Below are 18,656 nucleotides of genomic sequence, written 5' to 3'. Positions count from 1 at the left end.
GCAAAAGTAATCTCAAAACAAAAAATCACCTTTACATTCAATCCTGCAGAACAGTCTATCCGTCGGGAGGTTTCTTCAATCGCTTCCCGGGTCGTCCCGGTATCTGTTTTCAGCCTGGCGCAGAGGGAGCACCAGAAGCCAACATCTTCTTTTCTATTCTTCCATTTTCTTCTTCCTACGTCACCCAATCTCGCACTGTGCAGGCATGAGATCAGGTGATGTGGATTAGGGAAAAAATTGCTGATCTTACTGCACATGTGTGAGAGTGGTAATTTTTTTTTTCCCATTTATAAAAGGGCTCCCTCTGTGCATGCCTGAGCGTCTCAAGGAGCACGTAAGAACCTTCTGGGATGCATGACTTAGGTATCCTGGGAGCCTCTGCACTCACATTAATTCTTGATCGCCTAGGTAGTGCTGCACCATTTTTTGTAAAAAAAAAAAAAAAAAAAAAAAAAAAAAGTGTGTTGCACACAAACAACATTTTTACTTTAAATAAAAGGATTGTCCTCCCTTTTATGTGAAGTAAAATTTCTGAGTGTTGGTACGCTTTTTAGTACAGATTTTAGAGCATACATATAAAGGTTGGTGAAGTTAGAACAATGAAGACTGACTAGAATTGTGTAGTGTTTAAATCTCATTTTTGACACCACAGTTTCTGCACTAGTGGACCTTTGTTGTGTCATTTCATCCTGAGCATTAACACATGCATGCTTTTATCCTAAACAGCTTGAACACACTTACAGTCTGATCATGTCGGAGCTCCATATTTGTGTCCAGCTGGCTGACCAGCCTCTTTCTCCAAAATCAATCGTCCGCCTTCCAGTCGAGTCTGCAAGTGATGGGAACTCTCCATGTGGCCATCGTGTGTCAGCTGTAAAACAACTTATCACTGCCACACTACCAGAGTGGCTTCCTGATCCAGAGCTGATTGGTGAGAAATTGTACAGACTTTTAATTTATTAGGGGAAATCTATTGTGTTACTTTATTCATTTTTTGATTGATATGATGTTTCTGTTTTTTTTATCACTATATGTCCTGATAAGTGTAAAATACTGTAAGAACACTTCCTATTTTCAACCTGTCAGGTATTAACCTTTAACTACACTAAAGGCTATTTCTTACAGTAAGCTTCAAAAATGCACATATATTGAATGTCCATTTGTTAAAATGTCTGATAATTTATATCAGTCATCATTTTAAGATTCTGTGAATTTAAAATTATGGCCTAAATTTGGATAGAGTGAGGAGGGGTTCAAACACCTGGGGGTTATTATACTATCCAGGCTTAGCTGCAGGGATTTTCCTCTCACTTTCTGTCCTACTAAGGATTGTTTTACCAAACAGCAATAAAAAGCTGTGAGAGATTTGACTTCCCTCTTCTCTACTAATATACATAACATAAATATACAACCATTTTTTCCTAACAAAACTATTGTGTACAGAGCAAGAAGTGGCTGGAGCCTTTGGACAGTAGACCCAAAACTGTTTTGGCAGAATATACACCATTTATATGCATAACATTTTTTTGTGTACTGTTTTGTTGGTGTAATGAAGCAGAAGGGTTGAGCACAAGAAAACCTCTACATAATTGTTCTGGCTACCGCAAGTAATGACACCAGTGACTAAGCATGACAACCAGTTTACGTTTTTGGTAGAGATGAGCAATAAAAGCCTGCACCATCTTTATCATCTTTAACAGGTAGCAAAACTATAAATTTTATTGACTTGAAGTTTGTTCCTTTCCAGATCTGGTCCATTGTGGTCGGCGTCTCAGAGATGATCAGACCCTGGAGTTTTATGGTGTTCAGTCAGGAAGCACTGTCCACATTCTTCGCAGAGCATGGCCTGAACCAGCTCCTCAGCCTGGTGCGTAGCTCGTTGTTAGTTTATTTATGTTGCTTTTAGGATACATTCTTCTATTCATACACACATTGTAATGTCTAATTGTATGCATGTTTTTATCATTGTAGAGCCAGTAGATAAGATAGCTGCTAGTCGTGAGTTTCGGGCTCTTCACACAGCTTTGCACACCAGCTCTACCTATCGCGATGCTGTAAGTATTAACAGTAGTTTAGGTTTGTGCTCTGTGGCCTTGTGCTCACTCTTGGGTATACAAAGAAGGCAGGGTGACTAGCTACTTTTCTTGAAAGTGTTAATCCCAACTATTGAGTCTTTGATATAAAGACATACCAGTATCAGCAATGCCAAAAAACCCTTGGGAACCTTGTTGTTGCAGTGTGTCTGTAGTTGACATGCCGGAGTTTTGTAGCAAAGCAAGCAGCTTTGACATACATAGGTCAAATATATATTCTAAGGCAAGCTGAGTGGCAATTTAGGAGCAGATTGGACACACATTATATTACAGCAATCTAATAAGACACTCCTGTCAGCAATATGTTTTGCTAATAGAGAGCTCCGATTGCTGTTTTATGGAAAGAATCTTCTGTGTGTCTGATGCCTTCTTGGAAAAGAGCTGCTTGCTAATGTTTATTTTAGTCTTCAATATCACTAAACCGCATGAATATGTAGTTCATGTCACTGCCTTATAAAGTTTTAAAGAAGGTGTAAGTGGATCTTATAGACAACCTGTCATCTTTGGTCTTTTCTTTCGGTAGATCTTTATTTGTGTTTCCAGTTCCATTTCACTTCAGTAGATACCTTGTTGCAACAGAGTTGTGAGCTTCTGTTTTTATAAATGGGTAGCAAAGGGATTGTCGCAGGAAATTTCAAAATGAGAACAGGTCAATTAGCATGAATGGATAAATGTCATATCAAGAGTTCTTTTAGGACAGCCCACAAAACTTTAATATTTTATTCTCATATCATTGCATTAATCATACAACATACAATGATTTCACTGCCGTGGATTATTTTTTCAGTAAAAGTGGCATTTTACTTTAGAAAAAAATATTGGCTTTGTTTTAGTGTGGTGTTTCATTTTTTATTTGTTTTTAATTATCTGCTAAATTGTCACCACTGAACTGTCTTGTCATTCAGGTATTCAAGTTACTTGGGAGCCGTGAGTCTTTGGAGCAAATAGTTGTGGCTACACCAGGTCTCAGCTCTGATCCAGTGGCCATGGGTGAGTTTTAAATGTAACATTTTAAAGATTTACCATTATCCAGAAAATTAGAGTAACAGGTTGATATCAGTAAAAATGAAATTACTCAAAACACCATCCACTAGAGGTCAGTCTGGTTTTGAAGTTGTGTGTTCTTTATTCTATTGGGAATTACACAGACTAAGGTTAATTGTTTTGTTCTTATTTGCTGCTCATTGTGCCGTGCTTAGTTAATAGTATTAGTAGCTTACTCAATGCTTTTGTTTGTTTTCTGGAATCACATTTTAAAAAGTTATTAAAGGAGTTTTCTTCATCTCCATTTACAGGAGTTCTGCAGGATAAAGATTTGTTCACTGTGTTTACTGACCCCAGCATGCTGGACACGTAAGTATAGTTCCCCAGGTTTTTATTGTGGAGTAGGTTATGTTATTTATAAAATATACAAGATAATAATGTAGAGTAAGTGAGTTTCTCTGGAATTTACAATTTGATATATACAAAGTAGATGCTATAGTCCTGTTTACTTGGCAGTAACATTTAACTTTTGCTTGTATGCTTTGTATTTTTGGTAATACTGGATGTGGCACCATACTTTTACCAGTTCCTTTTGACAACCTTGCCAGTAATTTTGTCAATACATAAAATAACAAAGTGGTACATATTTATGTTAGGACGCAGAAAACATTTTTTTGGTGATATTGTCCTGCTAAAATGTCATATTGTTCAATATTCATTTTATTTTATATTTTTTCCCCATCTAACATGGCACTGCAGCTGCGATACTAGTACAAAGCATTGCTGTTCATTACACATAAATGTGATTTTTTTTTTTTTTTTTTGCATGACTTTCTTCTCCCCATTTTGCAGTCACTATTTTTTTTTTTTTCAGGCTGGTGGCCTCACACCCTGCACTAGTCAATGCCATAATACTAATTCTGCATTCTGTAAGTGGGGCATCTTCACTGCCTCCACCAGATGGTTCTTCCCACACTGTGCCCCCTGCAACCCTTCATATGCCAGGTATGAACTGCCAGCAAGATGCAAACCTTTTAAGAAAGAGGAGAACAAAACAGTGGTGTCAGTTATATACAGCTATCACAATTTTCAGTTCTCTACATCTAAAAAACTTTTTTTTAGGATTGCCAGTTTTAAAAGATGACCACTTTCATTGTTGAAAGATAGCGAAATCCATATTTATCAGCCTGATCACCACTTCATAGTTTAGTGAAAAGCCACTTTAAAAGGCCACAGTAGAGATTAGAGGTGTTTTTTTCAAACATCCTATTTACTATTTCTGCCATGATCAGCACTTCAAAAGTGGGTCATAGTGGTCCTAATATTAGTTTATGAATGCTGATTGCACCTTTAAAAATGAGCAGAATGAAAGCTCAATTAGTTACTCAATTCAGGTGAAAGGAGCTTCTCATCAGCAATTTAGGTCAACTACAGAATGACAGTCAATCACTGATCACCACTATAACAAAAAATCACACCAGATGACCAGATAAATCTGGTGTGGCAGTAAAAAAAAAACAACAAAAAAAAAAGGCAAAAAAAGTGTCAATCTGTATGTATAAATAGGCAATTCCTAAAGACTTTATAAATATGTTTTAGTACATTTGTCTTTTCTCACAATTTTCTCCTTTCTGCTTTCTTTTCCTTGCAACTTTTTGTGGCACACTCCCTCCATTTTGATGCCTCGTATTTTATGTTTGCTGTTAGGTGGGTTCTTGTTTGATGGTTTGTCAGATGAAGAGGATGAATTTCCACAGGTAAGATAATCATTTCTGTTGCCATATTTATAATTTTGGAAAGGAGGGTGTCTGCAAATGGAGCTTCTGTATAAATAACTAGTTTTTACTTCACGCACTTATAGGCCTCTCGCTCTGGATCTTCTAATAATACTTCTGGTCCCCGTCCTGCTTCTCTTGGATATACTGGGGCTTCAGGACCTCGGCCTATAACTCAAAGTGAACTGGCAACAGCCTTGGCCCTTGCAAGTACGCCTGAAAGCAGCTCCCACACACCTACCCCCGGAACACAGGTTAGCATCTTTTCGGGACCACACATTTAAATTTTAAATTCTTGAATTACATGTTTTTTATTAGGGTGTATGTTCAAGATTGCACTGCTTTGTAAAGACCATTGTAATATGTTAACCTTTCATTTCACTGCAAATAATAGACTTTTAAAAAAAAATTTTGTAGGGTCATTCTTCAGGCACCTCTCCGATGTCATCAAGTGTGCAGTCAGGAACACCCATTACAAATGACTTGTTCAGCCAAGCACTCCAGCATGCTTTGCAGGCCTCCAGCCAGACGTCACAGCAGGTAAGTTTTGTGAGTGCACTGAAACCATGAATCTGCAATGTTTCTTTAGTATTACAGTCTGCATTTATAAGTTTGTTTTTTTAAATTCAAACTAGTAGCTTTTCCAATAAGTTTTGAGTAGTCTAAAATGCTTTTCATTGAACTCAAGTTACTCCATTATTGCATTTGTCCTGTAGTGCTTTTTGGGTCTCCAAGTAGCAGTCAGCAATTTTAGTGAGGTCCCTTGATAAATACTGGGAGAGGATGCTGGTGTAAGACTGGTCAAACCCTATACAATTTGTACAATCTTCATCAAATATATTATACAAAGGCTTGTCTGACTGGACACAAACTGAATGTTTAGGTTTGTCTTTATATTGCATAGCCTACATTTAGAGATTGCATATTCTGCTTGTGCAGTGTTTGGCTCGCTTTAAAACAATAAGGAAAACCGGAAACAGAGTACCATATGACTTTTCACAAACATAATACTTATTGCCAAAGCCCCAAATTCATGGTGTATAAAAAGGGAGAAAAGAAGCAGGGGGGTTTCTTTGGCATTTGACGTATTTTTCGCACTATAAGAAGCACCTGACCATTGGACGCACCTAGGTTTAGAGGAACAAAACAAGAAAAAAAATATTCTGAACCAGTACTATACTATGCAGTTCACCTTGCACTGTGAAATAAGCCTACCCCTCGTACATGAGCAGCATGAAAGCTGTGTCTGTGTCCCTGCTGCTGTCATTATCCCCAATGTATAAACCTGAAATCATAAATTTAAATTGTTTATTATCAGCATTAGCTGTACCCTAAAAATTTTAAGTTTCTACAACAATCGGTGTGGGAAATATGAAGGTTTATACATTGTACAGCTGATCTCCAAGGTCTATAAAACACACCCACTCTTGGGAGCTCACACTGAAGCAAAATCCTATTGAAAGGAGATGCGGGTACAGACAGCTGATTGGGCATGTGCAATAGCGTGACAATCAGCTGGTAGTACGCATTCCTAGTAGTAGGATTATTTTATAGAACATTGTGTTCTTGTAAACCATATGTGTATCTGTTCTTGACCAGAATCTGTGATGTGTACTTGAACCAATTGTGATTCTGTGAATTTTCAGGAGTGGAAGGAAAAAAAACAACACACAAAGGACACATGTGCAAAAGGGCAGACTTTCAAAATAATTTATGTGCAATCTTAAATCACCCGTGAGCTGACAAACTAAAACTTTCCATTGTGCATGCAATGCAAAAAACTTCCACTTCAGTGAAGAAAACAAATGAGGTATCAGTATTACTTCTAGAGGAAATGCATACATTCAGCTACATTACCCTGAAACTGTCCTGACCTATCCAACCTTTCCGAAAATCAGCTTAGACTTCAAAAAACTGATTTGCTTTAAAACCCAGTTTTAGAGCACCTGAAACACACATATATTACAATTAATCCATGTATATAGGTGCTGACAAAGTTTGCTTTGTCTTTGTAGACGTTTATGTTCCTTACTTTGTAGTTCATTACACTTTTATTATGTTTTTCAGAGCCAATGGCAGCCTCAGCTTCAACAGCTCCGCGATATGGGTATCCGGGATGAGGAGCTCAGTCTGCGGGCTTTACAGGCTACTGGAGGAGACATCCAGGCTGCTCTGGAACTTATCTTCGCTGGGGGTGCACTGTAGTGTGAACTGTTCTGATGAAGCCAATGGCAAAGCTCATTCTCATTGATAGCTCCACCAAACTCCTTTGTGGAGATATTGATAAAGAGTTGTGTATATATGGATCTGATGTATTTATTCTATAATTTGAATGCTAATTAAAGTGTTATGCTGTAATAGTACATTTTGCATGTGTGCATATTATGCAAGTGAGATATCAATTTAACCCCCCTAGCGTTCTAAATCTGTCAGTTTTTTGATGCAAAAGTGATCCTTTTTTTTTTTGCATAGTAATTTTAGTTTATATTGTTGGCCTGTAATTCTTAGGATTAACTCCCGGTTATGATAATTATATTTATATATAATATTATAATCATAAATAATTAATAATTATAAAAAATAATTTAAAAAAATAATGAAATGATAGACCACACTAATGTAATTTATCAAAAAAATTTAAAAGGTCAGGGATAATAGTGGGCAAAATGTAAATCAGGGCACAGGGCAATGATGTTTGGTGCACTAAAATATGTACTTTTATTTTTATTATATGTTGTGCGGTGTTTTTTACTGTAAAAATCATTTAAAAGCAGATTACATTGTAATCTGCTTTTAAATTTCCCACCTGGCCACACCCCATGAATACATCACAACTCGCATCACCAGGAAGATATCACATCTCCTGGGTGATGCGATAGGCGATGTCCTGCCCTGGCTCACCCATGCATCCACCAACACTGCTGCTGCTTGCATCTCCAGGGAGATGCGAAGCACAATGCAGGACTTCTGAATTGTGCATCGCATTTTCCGGGTGATGCAAGCAGCAATAGTAAATTCCACCACCCCCAGAATTTACTATCGCTGCTTGCATCAGCAGTTAGATGTGATGCACAATGCAGAAGTCCTGCATTGTGCTTAGCATCTAACTGCTGATGAGAGCAGCGGCATGGCCAGGACCCCGGGGTGGTATTTAAAAGCAGATTACGTGGTAATCTGCTTTTAAATTTCCTGCCCGGCCACGCCCCCTAATTCAGAAATGTCCCGGCATCAGAGCAGGATCATTAGATCACCACTGGATCGCAGGGCACAAGTAAGGGGGCTTTTTTTTTTACCCCAAGTGTGATTTACCGCTAGGGGGGTTAAACTGTCCCCTTACAATTCCGCTGCAAATTTAAAGGTATACCAACCCCATATGTTTTTGGGGGCCACATGATATTAGAATTCAATTAAAGAGAAAGATTTCAAATATGTAGCACATGTGGGCACCCCCACCCCACCCTGTGCATTATAGCTGGCAAGTTTTTTTTTTGTTTTACTAGATGTTGTACCAATAACATTTTTATAGTCTTTTATAACATTTTTTAAAGTCTGTGAACTTCTGGAATTAATCATCACCAAAAACAAAATATCAATACATAAATCACTTTTTAGTTGAATCCAGTGTTCACAATTAAAGGTAACTTTTATGTTCGTATGTACATATGTACACTCTCTATATGTGCTGTGTAGCCATTTCAGATGTATTTCTTCCTTTTGGCTTCCTTGTTTAGCTAACACTTTCTGTTCTCAAAGTTAAATACTCAATACAACTTTGTTCTTGATTTTGCCATGAATGACATTGTAGAGCTGGAATGCCCGGGAATGTTTGTATGTTTTGGCTGCACTGGCAATTATTTGCAGATTGGTGACAATGTAAGGAAAAGGGGTTGGAGTGCAGTGTAGATCAAAACTGTCTTTAATCTACAATGTTTCATTCTCTTTTCTTGCTAGAGTTTCTCTCTTTATTCTATTAAGTTTCACGTTTAATCACAATAACGAGCAGAAAATAGTGTTAGAAAAAGAGATTAGGACAAAATATAGTTCTGCCATGTCTCATCTTTTGTGTTTTTTTTTTATTTTTTTTTTTTAGGTTTTTAAGCTAAACTCTGGACAGATATTGCAAGGTGGATTATAGAGGGGAGGGGGAGGGGGGGGGGGTTATTGTGATGTAAATGGGCTTTAAATGTTCTTGCATCAGCTAACACCCTCCTTGTAGTATTTTAGTTCATTCCAATTCCTATCATTGTCACTTTAGGTGAAAAAAGATACATAACAGGAAATTACCCTAATTTTTTCCACCATCCTACATTTTATCGATTTTTCGACAGAAGAGACTGCATGAATGCCTTTTGTCCTTTTTTTTCCCTTCCCGTTAGCATTGCTTTCTGTTATTGTACACTGAGCCGTGCATATTCTGGTAAATGTATGATCTTGCATAATTCTGTACCCAGACCAAAAAAAAGTAAGGCTTTTTTGCTAGGGGTGTTGCTTTGCAAACTCTGTTACCCATAATGTGCAAATAAGTTGTGCAAACTTGGCAAAAAGGGACCAAAATCTTTACATTGGACTGTTGGTTTAATTCCACTTTATGTACCCTGGGAATAATCTGTACTGAGTAAAAATAGTAGGCATGTTGTTTGACAATGTGGAAATACACATGGGACATGTACTATCTGAGGAGCCCTTTGTTTTTACCTGTTACCGCTTTCGCTGGTCATTATGTAAATGTAAAGAATAAAAAAATTAACAAATGTGGAATAGTAAACAGTCTTTGTTACCCCAATTACTGCCCAACAACCACATCTGGCAAAAACACAACTGGCAAAAAGTTCAACAGAGAACACCTTTCATATTTGGAAGCATTTTACATTTTATGTTGTTATATTTAAATTTTAGTATTTTTATGGGGGAGAGGGCTTGTTATATTTTTAACCTAATTTTTTTAAATTAATTTTCGATCTCTCTCAATGCACACATTTCTTGATCTCTTAGTGCTGGCTACTTTTTTATGTTAAGGATATTGAACGGATTGATTCAGTCCAATGTAAACTGTTTGTTGCAAGTGTTTTTTGAGCAGTAAAATGCTTGGAAAAACCTCAGGTCTAAATAAGCCAATTTAAATGCATCAGCAAAATAGGACCCAAAAGGTGCAACATTTTGTCTAAACAGAACCTAGAGGTAATAGGTATGTTACATTACCGGTAATTACATTGCAATATATATATTTGTCCTTTGACACATCTGAACCTCCTTATGTGAATGCCTAACTGGCATAGGCCACATACTGTACATATGGACCACGGCCTTTCCAAAGTCCAGGAATTCCTCTTTGTTCATGGAGGTCAATTATAGTCCTACAGAAGGACCCATTCCACAAAAACCTTTCTTGTAAAGCAGGGTGATGTTTTGATTCACGAATTGTCCTTTTCATCAGTAAATAGAGGTAAGATTTAGGAATATCATTTATGAGTCTAATCAAGTAAAAATATCCCCAACAGCAAATGCAGGATCAACTGTATCACTGGCATCATAAAGGGGTCAGATTCACCTGATAAACCACAAGCTAATGTTTTTTACATCCCTAGGGTCCATCATAGGAGAAATAAGGTGAAAACCAAGGGCCAGGTATTCTTTTACGGCATATAAAAATGGAATAAATTAAAATGGTTGGAGACAAATTCCCTTGTGTAGGTTAGGTGTCATAGTTGGAATGTATACAATGTGGGGACATTTTCAGAAAGGTAACATAAAAAGTTTGAAGGAAAAAAATTCCAATAACCCCGCCTATTTTTTTTTCTAGTACTACAAACATGACATGAAATGGAAATCTAAAATGTAAGCTAGATTTGGGGCATATGGCACATTCCATTTGTGAGGTATAGACTACTGTGGTTCCCAAGTGAAATAACTTTTAAGTTTAGACATTGTTGATGCAATTTTGACAAAATTACATTACAACCACTACCCCCCGCCCCCATCTATTCTATATTTCCATTACCCTTGAACCATTGGACAATGGCTGATTTTGAAAGAAGCCTGGCCAGTGTACATGCAGATATGTAGATCTGTTTATCTCAGCTTGGGAGGAAGGGCTCACATTTTTCATCCTAGCCATAAGACCTTGTCCCAGGACTCCCTGTACTAAGGTTGCAGATAAATCACTGCATTTATACAGTTAGTGCTATGAGTAACTTTTGTTACTATAAATATGGCCTAACTTTGTAATGTGTATATATTCTCTACATAACTGTTATATACACATTGAGGTAGATACAGGTAGTATTGACCTAGTTTATCTTGCAAAGAGGTGGAGTTGAAACATATGTATACATGGCAATACTAGAGATGCTAGTAGTTCAGCCATTACAAGGTTATAATCTAAAAGCGTCAGTAAATTATGTATGAGTTGGAGGCATGTACATTTTATTGCCAGATAAAATAGTGAAAAGTTGGTAATTGCTTTAAACAGCAATTCTCAACTAGACCTCCGTGGCACCCCAGTAGTTTCTAGGGGTTCCTCGATGCCTGCCTAGTTTTGGTGCCAATACCACCTGGTAGAACCAGATGCTTGACTGTAATATTTATTTTACTTCTTTATCAAGGTAATATTGTAGCCACCACTGTAAGGGGAGTTTTCCTTCCACTGGCCACCAATTTAGGAATCTTTTCCCCATTTGCCCTCCAAAATCTGGTTTTATCAGTGGTTCCCCAAATCCCAAAATACATTTAGGAGTTTCCAGGGAGTGACTGGTTTAGAGTCACCTAGGCCAGATTATGTGCTTGATTTATGAGGTCAGTTATGCTGTGTTTGAAGATAGCATCAGTGGAGAAACATTAAAAATCCTGTTAGTGAAAATGAGAAATGGTTACTAGAGAGGCTGAGAGGTAAATGTTATTAGGAGAGCATTGGGTTTAATGGTATCTGAAGATCGTTGCAGTTACATATCAGGAAACAAGATTGTAGAGAGCTTTAGCTTTAGAATTTTGAAATGTATGCTTTGTGTGGGGGGAAATACTGACCAAGGGAGCAGCAATGGCGAAACGTTAGAGAGGAGAGTTGGATGAATCATACAGCAGAAGGGGAACTAAAGTTGGGCTAGGTTATTAGCAGGTAGGCCACAGAGAAGGGAGTCGCTGTTAACATATGAATAGTACATCGACAAGCAGTTTAGTTGTATTATGAGTAAGGAAGAAGCACATGGGAAAGATGCTTTTTAGGTGGAAATAGCAGGAAGTGATTCAATGTGTGATCAATGAGTCAGATTGAAATAGAGTTCAAATAGTCAAATAGTACACCTAAAATAGTATAAATACTATAGTGGTAGGAGTTTTTACTGTATCAATGTTTATTGGTATATCAGGGTGGGGAGTTGAATCTTGTGGTGGACTGATAGCAATTTTGGTTTTGTTCATATTAAGTTTAACAGGTGAGGGGACATAAAAGAGGAAAGACTGTCAATGACAAATTAGTGAAGCCAGATCTGAAAGAAATAGATTTTGATGTAATCAGCATATGAGTGACAATGGAAGCTTAACAAACTGACAAGAGCCATAGATGTATGTGGAAAAGATTGGGGTCAGAGAACAGTTTGTAATACTGAATGTCCTATCCCATTGGCAAGAGGAGAGTCAAAAGAGTGAGCAAAACCCTAGATGCTTAGAGACAAGAGGAACTGTAGAAGAAGACGATGGTCCAAAAGCTCAAGAGTGGTAGAGTAGAATGAGTATAGAATATTAACCTTTAGAATAAATGGTTAGCAGGTTGTTGGACACTTTGATTAGCGCCGTATGTAGAGGAGGGACAGCCTTCGTTCAATAAAATGAAAGAAAGCAATTAGTGCAGAGGTGAGGTTGGAGGTCAATATGCAAAGAGTAGGTTGGTTTTTGATGTTTTTCTTTAAAACCTTACAGAAAGTCTTTCACCAAAATCCAAAGTGTATAAAGGGCAAAAAGGGGATAAAGGTAAAATATTAAAATGTTGTTTGGCATTATGGGAGTACAAAGAGATGAGGGGGAGAAGTATGATTGTTTGGCTGGTGCTAGATCCAAATCTAAAGTAGGTCCTTTTTATAGTTTAGAAAAGCTCATGAGTATCGCTCCTGTTCTAACGTTGCCATCCCTACATTTGAAAAGCTTATTCTATTCAAAAAGTCTCAGTTGATAGTTAAAACAGTGACAGTGAAAGGAAGATAGCAGAGCAACAGCATCAAGGGGAGGGGTAAGCATGTGATAATAAAGTGTGACACCTAACTTAACAAAAGTACAGGAAGTATGTAAAGGTTGCAGAGCAAGGCTAAAAGCCCTAAGATAAAGATTGTTCGTTAAAGCTTTGCCAACTGAAGGAGACTGCTTCAAGTACCTCATTTTGGCATTTCCTAGCCTGTCATTTGAAAAAATAAAGTGTTGATGGTCCACGGATTCTGCAGCTCATCAAAGATAAACATTTCATCAGGACAATGTCAGAGGTCGACACTGTTTATTTAAATTTAAATAAACAGTACATTCAAGTTATTATTTCATTATTTTTTTCATTGTATGTTAAATTTGTATATTTTTTGACAAAAATGGAGGGTACCCTGTATCGTAGAAACTGCATGTGATAGCAAAAAACTGGGGTCATTTCTGGATTAACCACCTAAAAATTAATAAAAAACAAGTGTAAGATCTAACTCAACAAAAAAGTGCGTTCCCCAGTGTTATATGATACTCATGAGTGCTATGAGTTATGGGAGGTTGGTGTACAGAGGATGACAGACTGGAAAGGGGATAATGGATGGGATGGATGAAGTCTGGGACCTGAACCAAGATAAGGTGATATGCCACTAGCAACAAGTAGGAGGTAAAAGGAAAGCAACAGCAGGTAAACATGGAATTTATCTGTGCCCTGAGAATATTAGAAGGTGGCTGGAAAAACAATGATTTTAGAAAAAACAGAAATTAATGGGGGGCTAAAAAAGGGAAATGAGAACAGGAAAGGTGTAGATGTACTGTATGTACCTACCATGAAAAGAAAATCAAAACATTGTGAAGAGTGCGGCGGATGCTGGGAATGCGTGCAAACATTTAAAAAATACAGGAACATAATGTTATCTCAAAAGTCTGCTCACATAGTGCCAGGTCACTGTAGGTCAGTTCACTCCAGAGAATTGTCCTATACCACTGGTATTTGATTAAAAATGAAAAACCCTGCTGTTATGGATAAAGCAGCCGGCTCACTGAGTATACTTGAGATGAACCCGGGTTCGAAATGAATCAATTAAAGCTAATGCTGAATCAATTAAAGGTGGAGACACATACCCAAGTAGGGACAACAAAGTCAGGCAGGTAGCATTTTATGAAAGTGATGAGCAATGGCAGCCTGGGTTTTCTTTATTAGCTGGACATAGTAAACTGAAAATGAACAGCTACAGGCATAGCTGTCTACAGACGACCAAGGAGTATGGTAATACAAAAAAAAACTACATTTAATTGCACGTCACAATGTAAAGTTGCTTGATTTTTTTCAGATTTTCAGGCAAACCTACAAATTCTAAACACTGAAGGGCTGAAGATCCCACTTGACGTGGGAACCCCTAAAATCATAATTAGGTCAGAACCTTTGCTTATATAAATGATTTGGAAAAATGTTCTTTACTTTCATGGTCAGTGTAAAGAATGTCTTTTTTTTTTTACTATGGTGGTCCAAATTAATTCCTTATTAACAGGTAAAAGATTATCTGGGGTCATGCTTGTGGTCCTGCCATGTGGTGTTAGACCCTGAACTATGCGGGCACTATCAGATGGGAGGACAGTCAGCCGAAGCTCAAGGAACCCCTGGTAATCTTTAGAGGAGTGCTAGGGTTCCACAGAACCTTGGTTGAGAATAGGTGTTCTGGAAAGAACACCCCTCCAAATTGAATTGATATGTATACTGTACCTAAGGAGACACAGATCAGATTTAATAATAATGATGTAATGTCTGAATACTTGGTATACTCATGACAATGTTTTCATTTTAGCTATATGGTGATCAGAATGAGGATGTTGTCTATTATGGGGATTTGTTAAGTGCAATACAAATTACATGTTGTATTACTATATTCCCAGGTCTTCTATAGGTATCTATGTTTAATCTCTCATTTGAGAGATCTCTGTTCATTTATAGTAAATAACTATTTGGTTGCCGGAAGCTGCTTGACTTTGTGAAACATGTAACTAATGGATTTCTTTAAAGCAAACTAAAGGAAAGGTTTGCTAGACAATGTAGACATGTTTTCAAGAGTTGAGTCATGATAAAAGAAATTGGCTCGGTGTGGCATATCCTTTCTTCTAGTGTATAATATTAGGGAATATTTCCATTTAGACGGTACAGTAATCCTCGGGAAGCAATGGTAACTCCAGGAGGACCCTTTCAAAGGAAATTAACAATGGGTTGTAGGGTTGTGAGGCGTAGCATGAAATAAAACCTGGCTCCAAAACAACCCTGTGCCAGCCATTGGACAGAATTAATCTCTTTTTAAATTGCCTTGAATACAGACATGTCCCTAAATGCTGGGAATTCTCCGGAGGACGTCAGAACAGGTGCTGCTAAAGTACATGTAAATAACAACTGGATTTATGCCCAAATTACAGCTTTCCGCCAGGCTTCACGCATGCACAGGTGTGAATGGCTCTTATGAGCTACATTAGAGTAAATGGAAATGTGACAATTTTGTTTTCTTACAGCGCACTAAAACAATGCACAAACATCAATACACAGGGCTGGAGTAGACATGTACATAGCGAGTCTTTCCTACTACAGACAGGACCACGGTCTCTTCCTCTTGTTTTAGAGGGTTGGCTGACAGTTGTCACCTTGGAGAGTTGGCATTTTACTACACCCTCTTTTAACCTGGATATTTGTGAAGATTCAGCTCTCTCTCTCTCTCTCTCTCTCTCTCTCTCTCTCTCTCTTTCTAATCAAATAAAACTATAGTCATTTTCTTGTCTACGGTGTTGTATTTTTTTTTTTTTCCACTCAGCCAATTGCCTTTCGTTTCCTCAAAGGCATTATTACAGGCCAGAAATTTGTAAAAGAGTAAAAAAAAAAGTAAAAATATAAGCAAAAGGCACACTGTCACTGAGCAATACATACACACATACATACATACATGCAAAAACACATACATACATGCAAAAATACCTCCGACATATACTATAGCGCTGTACAAAGATCAGTGGTGCACTTCCAGGAGTCTGATTCATACGTCTAGCAATTTTGGTTTAAATGTCTCTATGCGTTTCCTAGTGATGACACACACACATTCATACATACATCCAAATATAGCTCTGACATATACCATAGCGCTGTACAAAGATCAGCAGTGCACTCACATGAGTCTGAGTCATATGTCCAGCAAGTTTGGCTGAAATGTGTCGATGCGTTTCCTAGTGATGACATACACACATTCATACATACATCCAAATATAGCTCTGACATATAGCATAGAGCTGTACAAAGATCAGCGGTGCACTCACATGAGTCTGAGTCATATGTCCAGCATTTTTGGTTGAAATGTGTCGATGTGTTTCCTAGTGATGGTGGAACATAGCAAGTTTGGTTTAAATGTCTCCATGCGTTTCATCCAAATTTAGCTCTGACATATAGCACAACGCTGTACAAAGATGACAGGTGCACTCACATGAATCTCAGTCATATGTATAGTCAGTTTGGTTGAAATGTCTCCATGCGTTTTCGAGTGATGGTGGAACATACATACACACACACACACACACACATACATACATCTAATTTTTTATATATAGAATATATTTATATCTCAATTACAACAATTTTTTTTCCATCAAGTTGGAGTTCCCCTTTCCAGCAGTTCACTACTGCCCTGGGATATGGGTGTACTGGCCGTGTTTGTTCCTGCCTCCAGTCTGCTGATGTTTAGAAGTCCTAGGTCTGCATAAACAACATACAACTTTGCTTTTTTGTAAATAAATTCTTTATTTATCCACAACAAACCAAAATCTTTACAACATAATCAGGAATGGGCCACATCCTAACCGACATGCCATCAGAAAACAAACATAATAAAACAAGTGGAGTCAATAAACCAGCACTCCACAATGTAATCAAGAATGCAACATAATGAAAAGCAATCCATGTGACAATGCTTATTTATGGGGCCTTCAAATAAATACAAATAAAGAACTTGTTTAATTGTCTTGCCAAGCAGAATGTTAGCATCTGAACCTTCAATCACATAACCCCAGGGTGAAAGATGAATTCCCAAAAATAGGGAATAGGGAAGGATAGGGCGAGATATGCAGAATAGAAAAAAAGAACCTGTCATAGTATCAGGGAAATACGATGAGATTGTTTACTGGAAACGTTGTTGTATTTATCACAAGTATGACATTTTCTGTGTTATTTTTATTCATCTTGGTGGAAATGATGTTGGCAAGGATAAAACCCTTAATCTCCTAACTAGGATGAAAGCTCACTTGTCTAATATTCGGCTACCCGAAGCAGTTTTGTTTTGCCTCGGTGTTCCAGGCAATGTTTGCCGTATCATAGAAAAATTGGAAAACGTGCATTGGCAATATTATACATACTAATAGTGGTCATCTTTTCTGGCACTTTAAGTTGTTGGGCACAATGCATGGTCTATACCAACCCAGTCTTTGTTCATTTATCAGGTTTTTTTTAATGACATCTTCAGCACAGATGTAGAAACAGTTATTGATTTGGCCATGGGGGGTATTTTATGTAAAAACCTGGAATTTGAGGGTATAATTGCCCATTCTTTTCATTTGACAACGGTCAGTTTGCATTCTCGTGGTTACAAAAATCATTTCCAACAACAATTATTGCATGTGTGTACATAGCCATAAACAAATGTTATATTATTTTTCCTCACCATATGCATCCTTTCTTTAATATTTATGTTGATGTAGATAGTAAAAGAAAATTTTACTGATTCCTTGTCCTTTTTTATATTTTTGATACACATAATCATAATCTTGTATGAAATACTTCATACATATGTAAACTATATGCCATGTTTCAATTAATATCTTGCCCCATTGTTTTATCCCCCCTCCCATTGTTTTGTAAAAATTGTTATTGTAGAACAGGGGTCAGCAAACTTTTTAGACTACTGGGCCATTATAGGAGGTCAAGAAGGCACAAGAAAGCATGGGTTTGCCCACAAGAGTTGTGGGCAAACCCATGCAGAAGTAGTACAGGAATAGTACAGTAGTACAGGAATTAAATGATTGCCACGTCATTCTTTGGCACAGTCATGCCAGAATACCGCTTTTCCCTCATCATGAAGTACCTGCACTTCGCAAACAATGAAGAATTTGATGAGAATACCCATCCTACACTAAAACTCAAGAAAATTTGGGAAGTGTCTCAGATGATTCTGAGGCCCTGAGATGGCGTGACAAGAAAGATGTGTGCCTGATGAGTACTGTCCATGATGCCTCCACCGTTCTGGTACACACAAAACGTGGGAAAGAAGTGATGAAGCCCCAGGTGGTGATTGACTACAACAACACCATGGGAGGTGTGGACAGAGTTGACCAAGCCATGACATTCTACCCAGCGATGAGGAAACAGCAAAGGAAGTATTACAAAAAGATTTTCAGGCATCTAGTTGAGCAGTGTCTATGGAATGCCTACATTCTGTACAAAAAAAATAGTCAGAGGCCTGTGAATCATTCAGACTTCATTTTGCAAGTTTCCGAATCCATAGTCAAGAACCACCAAACACCATCAGTGGCTATGAATAGACCTGGACGTCGTGCTTCCACCATTGTCAACTCAGAA

The 18,656-nt window shown here is 37.7% G+C and overlaps 1 protein-coding gene across 1 annotated transcript in view; it reads left to right on the top strand.

Annotated features, from left to right (window-relative positions):
• The window catches only part of UBL7 (ubiquitin like 7), a 12,269-nt gene extending 2,652 nt beyond the window's left edge, over nucleotides 1-9,617 (top strand). Inside the window, exons 2-11 of the mRNA XM_072402148.1 lie at nucleotides 727-931; nucleotides 1,748-1,867; nucleotides 1,972-2,054; nucleotides 2,999-3,083; nucleotides 3,389-3,446; nucleotides 3,952-4,082; nucleotides 4,785-4,834; nucleotides 4,939-5,106; nucleotides 5,270-5,392; nucleotides 6,920-9,617. Of these exons, the coding sequence (XP_072258249.1) occupies nucleotides 751-931; nucleotides 1,748-1,867; nucleotides 1,972-2,054; nucleotides 2,999-3,083; nucleotides 3,389-3,446; nucleotides 3,952-4,082; nucleotides 4,785-4,834; nucleotides 4,939-5,106; nucleotides 5,270-5,392; nucleotides 6,920-7,057 (1,137 nt within the window). The 5' untranslated portion in view covers nucleotides 727-750 and the 3' untranslated portion in view covers nucleotides 7,058-9,617. The remainder of the gene's footprint in view (nucleotides 1-726; nucleotides 932-1,747; nucleotides 1,868-1,971; nucleotides 2,055-2,998; nucleotides 3,084-3,388; nucleotides 3,447-3,951; nucleotides 4,083-4,784; nucleotides 4,835-4,938; nucleotides 5,107-5,269; nucleotides 5,393-6,919) is intronic.
• The last annotated feature ends 9,039 nt before the right edge of the window (nucleotides 9,618-18,656 follow it).

Source organism: Pyxicephalus adspersus, chromosome 2, assembly GCF_032062135.1.
Source record: "Pyxicephalus adspersus chromosome 2, UCB_Pads_2.0, whole genome shotgun sequence".
Classification (NCBI taxonomy): Eukaryota; Metazoa; Chordata; class Amphibia; order Anura; family Pyxicephalidae; genus Pyxicephalus; species Pyxicephalus adspersus.
The sequence above is the reverse complement of the archived record's forward strand: the minus strand, read 5'-3'. Positions and strand labels throughout refer to the sequence as shown.